The sequence below is a fragment of the Pararge aegeria genome, chromosome 11 (assembly GCF_905163445.1).
Source record: "Pararge aegeria chromosome 11, ilParAegt1.1, whole genome shotgun sequence".
NCBI classification, from domain to species: Eukaryota; Metazoa; Arthropoda; class Insecta; order Lepidoptera; family Nymphalidae; genus Pararge; species Pararge aegeria.
In genome coordinates, this window is record NC_053190.1 from 12,321,481 (window position 1) to 12,340,650 (window position 19,170).

The 19,170-nt window shown below is 35.7% G+C and overlaps 1 protein-coding gene across 2 annotated transcripts; it reads right to left on the reverse strand.

The window, feature by feature from the left end:
* Positions 1-1,085: 1,085 nt before the first annotated feature.
* Positions 1,086-16,433, reverse strand: LOC120627588 (polycomb protein Sfmbt-like). 2 transcript variants are annotated; one of them, XM_039895599.1, is made up of 10 exons: positions 16,094-16,433; positions 13,259-13,482; positions 10,992-11,219; positions 8,444-8,616; positions 7,943-8,081; positions 6,868-7,343; positions 6,037-6,238; positions 4,271-4,448; positions 2,947-3,170; positions 1,086-1,732 (listed from the first exon to the last, which is right to left on the reverse strand). In XM_039895599.1, exons 1-10 carry the CDS (start codon positions 16,206-16,208, stop codon positions 1,352-1,354), a joined length of 2,340 nt encoding a protein of 779 aa, XP_039751533.1. In that variant the 5' UTR covers positions 16,209-16,433; the 3' UTR covers positions 1,086-1,351. The 2 variants fall into 2 exon arrangements, with proteins under 2 accessions (XP_039751533.1, XP_039751532.1); XM_039895598.1 differs by having other exon boundaries at positions 2,947-3,179.
* Between the last annotated feature and the right edge of the window lie 2,737 nt (positions 16,434-19,170).

Genomic DNA, 19,170 nt, shown 5'->3' on the forward strand with positions numbered 1-19,170 from the left:
TCAGATTGATGCAGAATCTCCCAAGGAATATCGATCTGCGGATTGTTTCATCACAACATATCTGGATTATATTTTCAACCCTACTTTTATACTATTTGTAGTTTGTTTTAGATAGATATTTGATTTCAGGCGTACATTTTATTAAATGCGAAAATGGTTTTTTATGTATACAGAGAAATATAACTAATATTATCCACCTCGGATAAATAACATCAATCTGGAAACAGGAATACAGAACATGCGAATAGTATACGGGCTAACGCACGAGATCATTAATCAATCGAATCTAATATCTTTAGGTGACAGATTGAAATTAGTAGTGCTAACTTTTTTCTACTCTTAACAGAAGATACGGATCATCATTACTGATAACCCTTGACTGTCCCACTTACAGGGAAAATGTCTTCTAATTAGGTCGTAGTTCACCACACTGGCCAAGTAGTTCACTACTGCGGATTGGTAGACTTCAAGCGCCTCTGAGGACATCATAGAGAACTCTCAGGCGAGGTTTCCTCATGATGTTTTCCTTCACTGTTGAAGCAAGTGTCATTTCATCATCATCAACCCAATACCGGCCCAGTACTGGGCACGGGTCGCCTCTCAGAATGAGAAGGGTTTAGGCCGTAGTCTACCACACTGGCCAAAAGCGGATTGGTAGACTTCACACGCCCTTGATAAAGTTATGTAGATCTCTCAGGCATACAGGTTTCCTAACGATGTTGTCCTTCACCGTTTAAAGCAAGTGATATTTATATTGCTTAAATTAAAAACGCACATAACTCCGAAAAGTTAGTGGTGCGTGGAGGGGCTGGAACTCTGTCTCTGCGAAAGGAATCCCGAAGCTTTACCCACTAGGCTAGCACCGTTTCTTCAAGTGAAATTTAAGTGCTTAAAAACTTCGAGGTGCGAAACGGAAGCCGAAGTTCTTACCACTATCTATCACCGCAAGCACCGGTAGGTAGATAAATATTAAATTCTAGTAGCAATTCTAGTTGCAATCTGCTGAGTTTCTTGCCGGCTCTTCTCAGTGGAATCTGCCTTCCGAACCGGTGGTAGAGTCACTACAAACAGACTGACTTGGCGTTTCAAAAGTGCTTATAAATTAGGCCTACTCGAAATACATGAATTTTGATTTTTTTTTTAATTCCAATCTGCCATCTGTAGATCTTGGATTACATTGATTAACTTCGGGCTTTTGCCACTAGTTCACAATGAAATATCAAAGTCTAAGAAATCCCAATCGCGATCACAACTAAGCAGTATTAATATAACATTTGCAAGTATTTCGCACACAACTATTATCATATCATCTACAATGTCTTTTGATATAGGAATATTCGTATTGGAAACACTACTTGAAGGTGCCGAGCAATCTGCACTGGGGCTGTTTGATTTTACACTTCAGCTGTTGTATTAGATCGAATATTTTTAGTGAAGGTCCCACTTTCATTTCTAATAGTTCTATGATTTCGTCTTTAGATAGTTGCAGCATCATTGATCCGGTTATATGGCTGAAGTTGATGCAATACGGTTGGCAATCGTTCACAGTAAGGAACTTCGCGACGTCCGATGTGGTCCAATTCTCGGGGTCCACGGAGTTCAAGATATCTGAGGGCACACTTGTGTTGACTAGTCTAGGTATCACTTTATCGTCTGCGCTCTTTTCCAGTATTTCTGGAGACGATGGACTTATGTTTTGGCTTGAATCCTGTGAAGCATCCGTGGGGGTACTCTGTAGGGAAAAGTAACTTTTAGCCAACTTCAAAAATTTGGAGTTTCAGTGATGTTAGTTAAATTAATTTTTCATTATTATTACTTTTATTTAATTTTTATATATCCAGGGAAAACATAAATTAGGTGAACAAACCTGATTAATGATTTCTGTGACGCTGGTGCAATTTTAAACTCCTCAAAGAACAATAGTAAATCGCTGGTGCCAATAGTTAAGTGATAAGTACTTTTCCAGCATGAGTAGATAAAAAAGTACAAAAGCAGCACATTAAAGAATGTTTTGTATTCAATACAATATTATTACAAAGATTCAATTGCTGTACATTGTGTAGTTTGTGTAATCAAATAAAAATATCTGAATTGCTGTTTGTTAATTCTCACTAAAACTCGAGAACGGGTTGAGGATCGATGGGCTGATTTGGCTATATCAGATCTTGAAACATTTGTGGAAGTATAGGGAAGGTTTAACTAAAATCCTTTTGTACGTGTGTTTGTCATCTGACTTCTAAATAGCTGGACCGATTTTGATGTAATTTTTGTGTATATTGCAATTGGTTTCTGGTTGGTTTAAAAGCACAATTAGACCCGGTATCTGTCGGATCTGCTAGTGAACAATAACATTTTTACAAACTCCATATCGCGAATTTTAGCAGAACCCCTATTTTAAAAGTTTAGAATATATTAGTGGAAAAATAAATTTTACCAAATATCCTGTATCCGATTTTGCGAGACTCTATAAACCCTTGCGGGATTTGACCTGAGTACACTACTTTCATTACCCTAGCCATTAAAATGGCGCACCTCTCTGCGGTCAAATTCCTCAAGGAATCCAATAATATTTCAAGTTGAAATACTATTGGATAACTAGGTCTTAGACACAATACATATATGTTAAGGATACGCACAGCAGTTGTTTGCGAGAGCGCTGCAATTTGTGTGTTCCCAGGTTCTTTTCGCAGCGCTGCGTATTAATTTCTAAGTATCGCTAAACCAGTCCCGAGTTGTAGGTTCTTAGCCAAGCGAGATCTGGGCAACATAACAAAAAGTCGCGATTCTAATGCTCTGCAATCTTCTTAAACCACTTCGGTCATTCCGAAGTGGTTTAAGAAAAACCTCATGTTTTTTTTAATTTTTTTTCAGTTTACGTTCTGCGATGGCGAAAAGTCTCGGATGCCCTGTTTTATTATCTATAATAAATGTAATAGGAGTTCTTACCACAACATCCTGGCTAATGTCAGTAAGTCGTTCCTCCGGAAGTTCTGGACTGGTCTTCGACTCTGTTTCTATTTCCATCTTAGAACTAGGGGTTTGATCTTCAGAACGATGTTCCGCATCTGCAGATATCTCAGACACGCTCGTCGGTGGTGATAGGCTTTTCGTATCACCCAAGTCAGAGTTCTGAGAACTTTCCTCCGTCGTGTTCGGAGGAAGGGCGGCCCCTTTGGTAGCTGTAACAGTGAACAGTTCTCTTATCTTATTTAAAAATAATATTTTATATACAACGTGCATTGGCGTGCCCTTCATACATTCGCAAATTGGTAATTTTTGATGAAATATATACTTATGCGCCCTTCAACAGTATTTCGTAATTCGGTTACACTTTGTATAAGTTAAGGTTAGGCAGATCGGAATACAATTGTGACTAAGGAACTATAGCGCGCGATTTGAACCCTTAACGTTATATCTGAGAGAATGGTTTTGTTATACTCTGACTGAACTGACAACCTACTGGCATTATCTGTCGTGTATTAGTTACATTAACTTTATTTAGTATGTAGTTTAATAAAATACACTTTATAATGTATGAAGTCAACGTCAAAATTATATTTATTCAAGTAGGCCCGGCTCAAAGGTGACACTTTAGACACATGAGAATTACACGGTTGACGGTAGTTTGTATGAAGGTATATGCATCAAAATATAATAAAACTTGAGTCTACAATAGTGAATTAGGAAAATTCCAGTAATGCTAGCCGTAAGTTGTAAATTAATAAATAGGTAAATAACAGGGAATGCAATCGTATTTGTATGGAAAATGTTATGTGTGACTTGTAAAGAGAATAAAATACAATTCTCCAGTATTAAAAACGTATCAATGACACAACAGTGCTTCTGAATAAAGTGCCTTAAGACTAAACATCTTACATTTTTTATAATATTCCCAAGTCATTCATGTGAGATGGTACATAGAAACCGATTGAAGATAGCTTCCAGTAGAGCTTTCTCGCCCTACCTTCAGATACCAATTAGGCATTGGCGTGCATAGAGGGTATACACAGGGTATGCAGATTATATAAAATTATAAAAAATCTCCAGTACGAGTTATAAAAAACTTAAGGATAGGCGTTGTAAGAGTTATAAAAAGTCTACCCTTAAGTTTTTATAACTCGTACTGGATTAAAACAACTCATTTTATTTCTCATCTGCATACCCTGTGCATACCCTCTATGCACGCCACTGCGATCAGAGATATTCGTTTAATATAACTGTATCACTGTACAAGGGTTAGCTTGTAGTGAAATTGAAAAAAAAAAATTACCCTGTCTCCGCTTGCGACGGTTGGGCCTTGCGGGCGGTCGCCGCGCGGCCCTCGGCGGCGGTTGTAGCGGCCCTTCTAAACGGTGACCTACGGCTCGGCACCAGCCCACTGGGTACACGTCCGTACTGTGCGCCCACAGCCATTGGTCGTATTCAGAGCCCCACCCGTCGAAATGCACCTATGGAATGAAAATAACCTAAGTCTTTTCTTTTTTTTAATAATTGACGGACAATGGGCCTCATATGAAAGCTCAGAATCACTCAGCGGGCGATGGAGAGAGCTGTCCTCAGAGTATCTCTGTGGGGTCTAATCAGAAATGAGGAGATCCGTAGAAGAACCAGTGTTACCGACATAGCTTAACGAGCCGCCAAGCTGAAGTGGCATAGCTCGAATGGAGGATAGAGTCCCAACTGGACCCAAGCGGCACAAGACAGTGGTATTTTGGAACTCCCTACAGACCTATGTCCAGCAGTGGACATCTATCGGTTGATATAATAATGATGATGATGACGGGAAAAGCAGATGGCGACGATGGCTCTAAACTTACTCTCAGTTGGACCAACTGAGAGTAAGTTTAGAGCCATCGTCTATAAACAGAGCAACACTTCGCAAGGGTTTGGAAGGAACCCGTCCTAAAACGTGCTGACCTTTGTCCACCAACCTGAGGTTAAGACCTTGAGGTTTAACACCTAATAAAGTAAATAAAATAATTTTATTTCAGGTCGCGGACCCATAACAAAATCGAGAGATTAACATAAAATAAATATAAAAGACTTAAAAAGCTAAATAATGAATTAAAATCTATAATTAAAATAAAAATTACAATTAAAATTCAACTATTTACTAATGTGCCTGTAATTACACCGGCGACCACGCCTTTCAAACCGGAAACACAGCATTGCGAGAATGCTGCTTTACGGCAGAAACAAGCATGGTAGTAGTTCTACCCCGGACGAGCTGTCACAAAAAGCTCTACTACTGCTAAAGTCTGGCAAGAACCCGCATTTGCGCAGCGTGGTGGGTTGATGCTCTATAGCCATCTGTCCTGTACACTTAAAACTCGCGCCAGTAGATAATGATTTCTGCCAATTTCCTCTTCTTATATCACATACAAATAGACATAATACGATAAAACGGTAGAAAATCTTCCTGCTAAAGACCTCTGCCCAGCAATGGGTCATATAATAATTGTAATTAAGTAATAAAAAAAAGTCATTTCAAAGATATGTAAAATAAAATAAAAAATCGAAGTCATAATATATACAACCGTTATTAATAAACCAAACAGCTATAAGTAGCTCTAAACACAAGAGCGCCTTGGGTGTTACGTTAATATTTACTCATCTGTTGTTAATAAAGCAAGCTACAAAGCTAATATCTTCTGATATAATACCCATTCTTGTGATCATTGATCACACTGGCTGTGTGTGAGTGTGTAAATGTACTGTAAGCCTTAGTACCAATTTGCTTACGCAACATTAAAGTTTGGAGTAAAATGGATCTTTTTATGATGGCATTTAAGTTCAAATTTGCTAAAAAAGAATTATAAGAACGTTTGTTAAACATTAATCAGAGTTATATTAAGTAAATTTTTTCATCAATTTAAACTTTTTAATTTTCAAAGTCGTTTTGCTAGAAATAACAAAATTTTCACTTTAACCTTTTTTATTCTAACCCCTTTAATTATAACACACTGAGGATGATGAATTACAGGCATAAAGTTCTCGAGCTTTTTGTTATATATAAAATATATTAAATTAATTCACCTTGAGCAGATCGGAGACAACTCTTGCGACAGTGGCGACGCACACTAGCCTCGGGTCCATCAGGTCTGCGCACTCAAGTCGCATGCCCATCACGAAGCCGTGCGAGACCACGTGACCGCGCGCGATGAACAAAGCTCTATCGGCCGGACTACTACCCGTCCTTGTTAAATAATCTTCCCAACTGAACTCATCTGCCGTGAACCTGTTGAGTTAGCGAGATTTTAATAGAAAATACTAACATAATCATCACATAAACCCATCACCGGCCACTACAGAGCACGGGTCTCCACGCTGGCCTAGTGTGAATTGGTGGACTCCACACACGTTTGAGAACATTGTGTAAATCTCTCAGGCATGCAGGTTTCCCCACGATGTTTTTCCTTTGCCGTTGAAGCAACTGATATTTGAATTAATTAAAACGCATGCGCCAAAGTTAGAGCGTGCTGGGATTTGGCCCCCCGAAAGTTAACAATTTTTTAATCCTATCACGAGAACTTTCTGAGAGATCGGTATAGAACCTGTCCTTCTCCATAGCATAGGTGACATGCATACCATTCCAAAGCTTCAATTTTCCCTCGGGAACTACTTAAGGAATCGGGATAAAAGATAGCCTATGTTCTATTCCATGTAAAAGGCTACATGCATGCCAAATTTCATCCAAATCCGTTAAGACGTTTTTGCGTGATTGAATAACAAACATCCGCACTTTCACATTTATAATATTAGTAGGATACCTCATTAAATATATTACCTACATAAAAATAAGTTGTAAATATTCTCATTTAAAATAAACGTCTTTAACCACTATATGTTATTTTTAACTATACATACCCAGCAGGTGGAACCAAAGTGATATTATTTGCGAGTCCAAATCCAACGGGGAATATACATGGTGACCGTTGGTGGTAACAAAACCAATCTGCACCAGAAGCATCAGCCGGGTAGCAGTCTATCCTTATCATCATGTAGCCCTCATTTAAAATCTGCATCACCGTTGCAGCACATACCGCAGACAAGTTCAGGGGATCTATAGCTTCTAACTTCATGCCTTCAGCGAATAGGGGAGGTTCGTTGCTGGGGTACTTGTAGAACATCTCTGCAGTTGTATCACTGGCTATTAGTCTACCCCCTGCCACTCTTGTGCAGTAACTCTGTGGTGCATCTAGAGGATGGCCCACCCTGAATGCCCAGCCTACTGGATGGATCAGCGGTGAATCCTCATGGCACCAGAAACCGTTGTCTTCCGGCGAACTGTCATAGTATTTAACGTGTAACCTTTTGCCTATTATTTCGCATACGCTCGCTACCTATAATTAAAAATAATAGTATTTACTGTTATCAATGTATTTATGATAATGTTAAAGTATATATTAGTTTATTAATTTTTTTTTTGATATTTATTATATTATTTCTTATTTTATTTGTGTAATCTAGTTCAAGTATTAGTATGTATTTTTTTTTAATATGCACAACCTGCAGTCTGTTATCCTTTTGTTTTCCTTATCCTAAGGTTGCCTGGATGAGATCACTACTTAGGCGGCCTTATGCCTTTTGTATATTGCTTCTGTCGTGTTTTTTTTATTCTTCTTCTGTATTTTTTTTGTGTGCAAATAAAGAGTATAAATAAAATAAATAAAAAATTGAAAAATTATGAAATAGTATTGTTAATGTTGTAGTTTTGTTTCGTGATAAAAATAATCCTGTCTCTCAATATAACTTCTCTTTATGTAAAGTATGCGCTGGCGGGTTACGCGACGCGATGGGTCGGGGTATATTGTGCAGAATAGCGGATGCAGTGGTACGCTAATAAAAGTCACGGGAAAGCTAGTGTATAATCAAAATAACCTTCTGAAGTTCATTAACGTCCCTGCTAAGATCCAACAATTAACTTGACAGAATTTCTTACCTTGACTTGTGATATTCTATTCTTATCAACAACTTCCATAACAGAACCAATAGAAAACCTTGATGCCAGACTGTCATCCAGCTTTGTATAAAAATTGGCAGGCAATGTACGTGCACCGGTCAACTGCTTTACAAGAAATCTAGAAAAACAAATAGTTTATGTATTTATTGAAAATAAAAATTACTAATAATTGGAATAATTCAATCACTTGTGACTTGTTGTCTAAAAGACATAATTTTTGGTGGCCTAGTAATATTAAATTCTTATAAGTCTTATAAGAATTTGTTCCTATAAGAAAATTATAATTATATTATTATTTAATTTTTCTTAGACAGTGCTACCTTTGAACATCTATCCAAGAAATAAATATATGAAGCTCGCAGTATATCATTACAAAAACTTCGAAATTCATCACAATGTGGACCAATATTACAATGCAACTCAATTTAGTCCAATATTTGTTGTACTTTGAGGTCAATTGCTTGTGTATAAAATGCTTACTTTTTCCAATCTGTATATTTGTCTTCTATGCTTCTCGGTGGGATGAGAGGCTTGCCACGGGTCGCACACCAGCCAACCGGATGCACCTCAGAACAGCAAAGATTGACCCAAAAATCCTTGGAGTCATCACTCCCAAAACCTTCATAGCGCAGAAGACCCATGTAACCTTTTACCTGGATTGTAAAAACAATAACATATAAATAAAACCAGATATGGTCATGTTTTATTTCAATATCAAGTTTGTGTGTTTTGATAGTAAATAGAGAAGTACTTAGACTTTGACCTTGCGCTTTCACGTTATATAAAGCCTGGTAAACCATAATAAACAAAACTTCTTTAGGTACCCACAAATCATTATGCGCGTCAGACAGTTATCCCTGCTCTTAAACACGTGATAAATCTCTGCTTTTCCCAAGGAATATTTCCAACAGTATTCAAAAAAGCTGTCGTACATCCTGTATACAAGAGTGGCGATAGAGACAAGGTGACTAACTATAGGCCAATATCAGTGCTCACAACACTTTCCAAGGTCTTGGAGAAAATCTTAAACAATCGTTTAACTAGCTTTTTAAATAGTCAAAATATTCTGGCTGATAACCAATTTGGATTTAGAAAGGGCAAATCTACGGAAGATGCTATTAATGTACTAGTTGACAAAATCGTCCACAACATAGATGGTAAAAATAAAGTTATAGGATTGTTTATTGATCTCACCAAGGCTTTTGATACGGTCTCTGTCTCTATTCTTGTAGACATGCTGGAAAAAATTGGTATAAGGGGTAATACATTAGAAATCTTCAGAAGTTATCTTACACACCGGACACAAGTTGTTAAGATTGGTTCCCTTATTAGCCGGGAGGAGACTATCAATTACGGAGTTCCGCAGGGAAGCGTACTGGGCCCAACCTTGTTCTTAGTTTATATAAACAATTTATGTAAATTGACCATTCCTAACACACAGGTTCTATCTTATGCAGATGACACAGTTCTGCTTGTGCATGGAAAAAATTGGGACCAGGTTCGCTTGTACGCTGAAAAGTCTATAAGTGTAGTGAAAAGGTGGCTAACAAATCATTTACTCACATTAAACCCAGAAAAGACCAAACTTATAACCTTTTCGATCGATCGAGGGAAATATCACAACCTGCAGAACCATTTCAATTAAAGATACACGACTGTACACAAGAAAGCAATGATTGTAAATGTTCTAATATAGCACGAGTTCCTGAAATAAAATATTTAGGTATCATTGTAGACAACCTTTTACGTTGGAACAGGCATGTTGACCTCGTCACTCGAAGAATTAGGAAGCTTATGTATATATTCAGAAAAATTACAAAAACAGCAGACGAAGACGTTTTAAAAGCCGCTTATTTTGCTCTGGTTCAGTCTCAGATTGCATATGGATTAACGGTTTGGGGGGGTTCCTTTGCAACGACTATACTCCGTCTTGAAAGAGCACAAAGAACAATAATAAAAGTCATTTATAAGAAACCAGTGCGACATCCAACGCATCTTCTATATAAAGAAGGTGCGTTGCTCACTGTCAGGCAGCTATATATCCTTAATATAGCATTAAGGAAGCATGCCGAAATTCCACCAGAATCTCACTTAAAACCAAGAAAACGCAGTATACGGAACACTTGTGCCGTTAAACAATATCGAACTGCTTTTGCCTGTCGGCACAGTTGTGTTCTTGGTGCTCGAATATATAATAAAATTAACAAAATACATAATAATATTAGTTCCAAGCCACGGAATCAATGCAAGCAAATACTTACGTCGTGGTTAAAAACTTTGACATACAAGGAAACAGAGGAGCTACTTAAAATCATAGAATGATTCGTATTTTACGCACTTTTTAAACGCACACATGCACACACACACACACTCACATACATACACACACACACACACACACACACACACACACACACACACCACAATTCCACAAAAAAAAAACAATCACATCATTGTAATTAACTTATTATGTATTGCGATGTTTGCATCTGCCTAATTTCACGTTGTTGTAATGGGTCCGAAGGAAGGTGGCGACACTCGTAACACAAGTTACCTTAGTGCGAGTGTTTAAGCACTCCTTTGTGCACAAATAAATAAAATAGAGTATCACTGTGTCCATTAGGAGATTTCTGCTGTATACACTTTTATATATGAAATAAATAAATTATTATTATTATTACATATTATTATTATTATTGCAGCCAAATTGTATACCTTGTTTTGTTGTACTTTAAATATAGAAAAATGATATTTACTTAAACATTATATAATCGATTAAACATGAAACAAAATAAATGAAATAAATAATTATCCTCAATAAAAATAATAAAAAAAAAGAGAAGAAGGGAGCAGTGAACTATCCTGGGTCATCAGTTGATTGAGACAAAAAGTGATCTTTCACAAGTTTTTTAAAGATTTGGACAGATTTTGCATCTCGTAATAGCCAAAAGCAAGGCATTCCAAAGCTTAACAGCCTGAATAGTGAAAGACCAATTATTAGAAGGCACCTTTAATTTATAATACTAACTTTCAACACTGTAGCTACCCAAAAATAGTCACTTAATTTCTCAGAGTAGTTTTCACAATCTGTGTTCTTCACTTCAACTTTCATGCCTTCAAACGTGTTGTCCCACATTTCATGTAACGGTGCATGTTTGAACAGGCTAACGGGGGCTGCAAGAAAGTCACAGCCAAAAAGCTCATCTTTCCATTCATAGCTGTTTGCAACTAGAGCAGATTGCTTCAAAGGTCCTGCCTGTAAATAAAAAAAAATATTGGTGGTGCCAATCCTACTAATATTATATACGTGAATGTATGGATGTCTGTGTCTGTTACTCAATCACACAAAAACGGATTAGGATGAAATTTGGAATGCCTATCCTTTTTCATGTCAAAGGCTACATGAACCTTTGACATGGAAAAAAAAATAGGCTACCTTTCATACCGATTTCTTAAGTAATTCCCGAGGGAAATTTAAAAATTGATTACGAGCTAAGCCACGGGAGACAGATTCGGTATGCATGTCCCCTATGCTATGAAAAAGCAAATCTACTTTCTATAACAAACAATTCCCGTGGTAAGATAAAAAATTGTTAACGAGCGAAGCTTTAGACCCAAGTCTGAAGTCCATGCAGACGAAGTTGCGTGCAAAATCTACTACTACTTTTAATACCAATTTCTCAAATTGTTCCCCTGAAAAAAGATGTAATTGTACTTTTATAACATTCTAGCTTCCCGTCTGCGACTTCATCCGCGTGTAATTCGGTTATCACGCTTAAAACGTGTTTTCCTATATCCGCTATAATTTCAAATCCTTCTGCGCTTCGCCCATATATATTTTTTTATTTTTCCCACGGGAACCACTTGAGGAATCGGGATAAAAGGTAGCATATAACCTTCTTTAGGTCTGATCTATCTCTGTACCAAATTACAGTAATCGGTTCGCGTGGCGAAAAGACGTGAATATTGAACAATATTTCTATGCACTTATTGTCTAATATCCTACAGGAACCATTTAGGATATTAGATAATATTTAAAAAAACACATTTTTTTCTATTCTATTTTATTGATTATGAGCGAAGCCAAGGGCAGAAAACAAAAATCATGGAGGAAGACTAGCTACGTTTTATTCCCTGACCTGATTCCTCAAATAGTCCTCAAACTTAATTACTAGATTGCGCTGCCTTAACTTTAAAACACACGACCGGTTAAGTCTTGCGGATTTCATATAAGCACGTTTATCGGAATTATTGCTTGCTTTGCAATTTTGAATTGTTGTTAAGTTTCATTTTGTTCTTTATAACTTTGCTTAGCAATTATTATTTAGTTGGTTGTTTCCCATTTTTCAAAAGATAAATTTAATTTGTCGACAAATTCTAAAAAAGCGAGAGCTATGAAAGTATCTAGAAACTTCTCCTCAAGCGGGGCTGAGTATTTTGCAATTAATTTAATATCAAAAAAATATTTAAATTTTGTGACTCTACCATATTAAATACGTAATAGCTGAAACGCAAAACTGCAGCTTTTTTTCTCTATAACAGTTCGAGCGATGAAACGGGTGTAAATTTTATCCCATTCTTTTATTACTTTCACATTTTTCGTTTATTTTTGCACCTAATTCTGAGGTCCACGCAGACGAAGTCGCGGGCAGAACCTAGAATATAATAAAAGGGACAGTCACGTAGCAACGGTTGCACCAATATGGCTGAAATTTGTTACAGAGATAGATTGTAGTCTGGAATAGCACATACAGGCTACTTTTTATTTGATCATAATCCTTCTACCTTTGTCCGTTTTTTCGACCGTCTAAAACGTGCGAAATTCGCGTGCGCGCCGCACTCGCACGTGCGGGTGTCGTGCAGTCCGGTGAGGAGCACACGCTTATGCGAAAATTTTGTTAGAAAATTTGGAAATTTATATTTTTTTTAGAAACGTGCGAAATTCGCGTGCGCGCCGCTCTCGCACGTGCGGGTGTCGTGCAGTCCGGTGAGGAGCACACGCTTATGCGAAAATTTTGTTAGAAAATTTGGAAATTTATATTTTTTTTAGGTTTATGTCTTTTTTTTCGACCGTCTAAAACGTGCGAAATTCGCGTGCGCGCCGCTCTCGCACGTGCGGGTGTCGTGCAGTCCGGTGAGGAGCACACGCTTATGCGAAAATTTTGTTAGACAACCTTCACATGCAGTATAGCAGATTTGTAACTTTTTAAGTGTCATGTTTACAAAATTTTATTTTAACGGACATTTTGCACCTAATATAAATATTTTTATTGCAATCCTCATTAATAATATTACCTGCAATTCATTAAAAGTAGCCTGCCAGTGCTGTAACTGAGGCAACGGCTCCAAAGGGATCAGCCCTGCCATGTGTTCTGTACCCTCCATCAGCTTGAACCTCCAATTGCAATAACGTCGTTTTGAATTATTTCGACTAGTGTGGCATCGCAGTGAACAAAATTTATTATTGCGCTGATAGAACTGACCACGTCGACCAACTCTGCCACAGAATTCACATATTGCTGGAATTAAGATAATTAAACAGTTTAAATATATGCCGCGATTACTTGTCTAATTGATCCATTATTGGATGCCTTCAGATAAATTACACTGTGTTTTTACTGTACAGTGTACAAAAACAATGCAATGAGAACAATCTTTTTTATACTTATTGAAAATAAATAAAAGGCAGTAAGAGTTCTCAATACACATTGAGAAGATTTTCTTTTGTGTGTCTTTTGTCTACCATGACAGCATGTTTTTTTTATCTAAAATCCACAGAAGCAGTTTAGCTACATTTTCACCCTTATTTTGCTGTAACTATCATCATTCTCGGTTGATATATTATTTTATGATGTGTTGTCAAAATATTAATCTAAGTCTGCTTGTACTTACATATTATTACCCAATAGAACCTAAGAGCATATGAATATTCTAACCTTACCATCCTTTCCTGTCTGCACACAAAGTGAAGCAGGATGGCCCCCTCCCTCTACACCTACAACTTACTATCCAAACCACAGAATTCTAAACTTAATCTCGAAAATTCCTTTACCTACTCTCTGATAATATTACCTGCAATTCATTATTAGGCTACTTTAAAAATTTTACTACAATAAGATACTTATTTTCCCAAAATTCAGCTGTTCCTTAGAGAGTGGAAATTGTTTGACGATTTACACTATAACTCCTTCAAATGTTAACTAATTTAAATAATCTTTTTTATACTAGATAGGTTATACTATTGGTTTAGTTATTATTATTAGTAATATTTATTAGTTAGTTTTGCCCAAATTTTATGTAGATCTGATGAATATAATTAGAGCTATCTCTATTCAGGGGACAGCAACAAATCCCTCACTAAAGGTTAAACTACACTAAAAGGTTATACTGAAATCAAAGTAATGCCACTTTTATGAGGACTTCAGAGCTCCCAGCTAAATAAAAAATGTTAGAAATCATCTCAGTTAAACTTAAGCTTATGAAGCAACTTATAATACGATTTAGATTCTTCATTTAAAAATTACTATTCTTTGTTTGTTATAATATAGATGAGACTATGCTATATATATATACTAGCTGTGGCCCGCGACTTCGTCTGCGTTTGATTTTGTTTTTAAAGTATTCAGTATCGCTAAGCCTTAAATGAGTATAGTAGTATGACTGTCATGTGACTGTCAATTAATTATAGACAAATAATTTGCAATAGAATAAAATTGCAACTATAATTAAAGATCTAAGCTATTCTATCTCTTAAGTTGGACCAGACTGCTCACGGTGTGCCAATTTAATTTAAAATCGGTTAAGTAGTTTAGGAGTCCATCACGGACAAACATCGTGACAGGAGATTTATATATATTAAGATGGATACCAAATTATTTTTTAAAATTCAAAAGATGGGCACTCATCCTTCACTTTCTTGGGTTAACAATGCTTACCCAGCCCTATCTTTTAATAGGTGGTGCTGCTGTTAAGCTACACATTATCAAAGTATTTTAAATAAAGCAAACTGCGAGTAGGGCCATTTTTATGTGACTGAAGGTTTCAAATAGTAAGTGATTAAAGCACCAAGAGCAAGCTTAGGTAGTTGAAACACTACCTGTACTTAATGAATTAGGTTTGTATATTTGGCACTTCCAGTACGAATTGAAAATCGTGAAGTTTAGTTTGATATGGTATGTATGTGGTTGAAGCAGCAGGACACATCCTGTTGTAAATAAAACTATAAGTTAAATAAGACAAATATCATGTTATGTAACAAAATCTATCAATGTCTTTTCACAAAATAAGAATCTTATTATCTTTTAACAAAGAATAAATGTGCAATTTCACATTTCTAAGCGATATTATCAATTGATATGCAAATTTATTGTTATCTACAGAAAGCACGCCAGTTATGCACACCATTGCATTAAGGCAAAATTTTTATTGTTTCTCATTAACATGTTGATTTCCTCAAGGCAAATTTGTTGGTAATAAACATGGACATAACATAAAAAATGTACATTTGGAATTTTGCAAGTCATGCCAAATATTATGAAAACTTGTTTTATGCCAGAAAGGGACATAAAATAAAAATAAATTTAATAAATTGAAATACAATATGTACTCTTTATATTTAAGTAATTGGTACTCAATTATTAACTTTCTGAAATAAGATATAATATGCTCTATTTCTTAAAAACAAAGTTGGCAACCTTCTAACATGTAATAATATATTTGACTCAGTATTATGGTTGGGAAGTACAGATTATAGTTTAGGGTTACATTATTCTAGGCTCATAGCTGATCACCTTTTCTTTTATAAACAACCACTGGCAGGCTGGACATAGGTCTTTCGTCGGTAGTTCCACAATCCACGGTCCCGGGCCGCTAGCCTTTGTTTATAATATTTACTGCTATAAATATCATGTTCTAAGAATAATTTAGCATTACTTATTTTTTTAGCATGTTCTTGCAGAATATTTGTAATAATACATTATTATTACTAAATAAACATGCGGTTTAACTCAAACGACTATAAATATAGATCGTTAGCATTATTATAGTATCGTAAATAGAAGAGAGTATTTCATTAATTCAGACAAAACATACCTAATTGAACTTTGTTTTGAACCAATGAATGGCACTTACCGAAACTATCTTTTTCTAATGGAATTATAGATAAGTCGTCTATAATATTTGTTTCATCAGATATATCAGGAATAACATCTGAAGAAGCTTCATTACCGGTATTGTAAAGAGCCATAGTTAGAAGCCACCAAGTAAATACCGACCACAGTGGTTGTAAACACTACACTATTCATGACTTCACAGTTACTATTTAATTATTATTAAAGTTGCTCAATAACTTTTATACACCGCTTATTATTGACCTAAACTTACGATATTTTATATGTTTTAAGCAAACGGCAACTATAATGTAACTACAACTAGAAAACACGGAGTAAAGAAATGTGAATAAAAAGTGAAAACGCCATGGCCATTACCACAGAGTACAGACTAGGTACAGATTAAAGACAATCTTTGTTTATTACGTTTAATCAACAAAGATTTAAATAATTCATAATTTTGCATATTGTTGGTAAATAAATCTAATACCTAAAACGTAATACGACACTAACAATAGCAAAAATGGTATTTAATACATTGAAAGTTTTATTATAACTTCAGGGTGCCGGTTTCCTAGCCCCTAGTTCCTAGAAGTTAAACTTCAAAAATCATCGGAGTGGAATTATACGATGTAGCTTTGGCCGCCTACTCACTTTTTACGATTCGGGCGCACACCGTCACAAAAAAGAATTAATTATTAATGATAATAAAGTTACCGCCGACACACACTTTCGCACACGACAATTCTTCACATACTGCAGCTCAGAGTTTATTGAGGAAAAATGTAAATGAGTGCAACGTTTTATTTAATTTTAAACATTTATCTGCATATGATATAATAAAGAATTTTAAGTTGTTGAAACAGAAAAAAAACAGGTGATTTTATGTCTGTAATGGTAATATCTAACATTATAGACGTTATTGCCCCTTTCTTAGCCATACTTTTTAATGAATGTGTTGATCCTCTACTTTTCCAAATTTAATGAAACATAGTAAACTTATACCTCTATTTAAATCTGGCAATAAAAACGACATAAACAATTACAGACCCATTTCAATCTTTCCAGCTCTTAGTAAGGTCTTTGAAAAAATTATATTAAATCAAGTTTTGAATCACTTCAATGTAAATAACTTACTACATCCGGAGCAGTACGGTTTTACTAAAGGTCGTAGCACTACGGATGCAGGCGCTAAAATTTTAAAACATGTGTACGATGCCTGGGAACGTTCGCAGAATGCCATTGGTGTTTTTTGGGATCTATCCAAAGTATTCGATTGTGTTGACCATAAAACCTTGCTTCTTAAACTAGCCCACTATGGTATCAAAAACGTTGCACTAAATTTCGTTGCCTCTTATCTCAGTAACAGAACGGTCAAGTTAAGTCGCAGGGGTCGGCTACGTCAATGGGTGTCCCACAGGGTTCAATTTTAAGTCCCTTTCTATTTTTGGTGTATATAAATGATCTACCACACCATGTCAGTGAAACCTGTGACATTGTACTGTTTGCAGACGATACATCTCTAATTTTTAAAACTGATAGAGGTAGAGATAATTCTAACGATGCCGTGCTCTGTCGCATGTGTCGCACTGGTTTACTGTCAATAATTTACTTTTAAATGCAAAAAAAACTAAGTGTGTGGAATTTATTTCACCAAATGTAAATAAAGTTAATAAAAATATAATAGTAAATGGAGAATCACTAAAAATTGAAGATTCCACAGTTTTTCTGGGCATGACCTTAGATTGTAAGCTTCAGTGGGGTACCCATATAGATACACTAGCAGGTAAACTAAGCTCGGCTGCCTAAGCCTTCAGGAAAATTAGACAGATTACTGACGTAGAAACAGCAAGACTTGTTTACTTTGCGTACTTTCATAGTGTGATGTCTTACGGGATCTTATTATGGGGCAAAGCTGCTAATATTGAAACTATATTCATATTGCAGAAAAGAGCTGTACGGTCAATATATAAACTTAAATCACGTGAATCCCTCCGTGAAAAATTTAAAGAAATAAGTATCCTTACGGTAGCCTCACAATATATTTATAACAATATCGTATTTGTAAGAGTACATATTAGTCTTTATAAACAAAAAGTATCATTTCTTGTAAGTCGACTGTTTATATCCAATAAACAGTCGACTTACAAGAAATGATCATAAATTAGTGAAATCTGCATATTGTCTGCGAAAGGTGCAGAAGTCATTTGTGGGATTGAGTATATGCTTTTATAATATGATTCCTAAGGTATTTTTGGACCTAATAATGCATAAGTTTAAAGAATGTGTTAAAACACATTTATAACAGCGAGGTTATTATACAATTGATGAATTTTTTAATGACAAGGTTGCTTGGAAGCATCCGGCTCCGCTTTCATGTCTCACAAGGTAGAAAAAATAATTTTAAAATGTAAAATGTAAATTGTTGATATTGGAAAAGAGCAACTGCTGAGTTTCTAGCCAGCTTCTTCTCGGTAGAATCTGCCTTCCGAGCCGGTTGTAGAGTCACTACACACAGACAGACTAGACGTTTCAAAAGTGCTTACATTAGGCCTACTTGAAATAAATGAATTTTGAACTTTGAATTTTTGAATTTTCACTTTCAATTGTCAAAGTCTTAGGGTTCAATTCGGTGATTTAATTGATTCTATTGTAAAAAATATCAAATTTAAATGTTTAATGCAGTTCGGTGGCCCGATAATGAGATAACTAGATAATGCCTAATAAAACTTTCAATTAATTAACTACCTTTTTTCTATTTTTAGTGTCGTATTCTCTACAAACGAGAATTCTATCTTACTTACTTTTCTATCTTAATAAGGCAAAAGCTAAAATTTTTGAAAAGATGGTTATCTCGTGGAAGAATAACTTATACATGAGTTATTGTATTGGTAGCACATGTTTTTTTAAGTATATATATATATATTAACATGTGGTAACGAGGAAACTAACACTTTAGTCTGCAAGCTCTGTGGATATATTACTCTGGGCTCTGGGGTCTATAGATTTAATATTGTCTATTCATTGGGAATTACACAGGAATTACCGGAATGACGCTGTAACAAAAAAGGTATTTCTATAGTACCGAATTATCTGGAT

Coding starts and splice junctions, on each gene's coding strand:
- LOC120627588 (XM_039895598.1), bottom strand. CDS start 16,208: ATGGCTCTTTACAATACCGGTAATGAAGCTTCTTCAGATGTTATTCCT. Junction 8,617..10,991: donor GGGTAGCTACAGTGTTGAAA/GTTAGTATTATA, acceptor TTTACAATCCAG/GTAAAAGGTTACATGGGTCT. Junction 8,082..8,443: donor AAATATACAGATTGGAAAAA/GTAAGCATTTTA, acceptor TTGTTTTTCTAG/ATTTCTTGTAAAGCAGTTGA.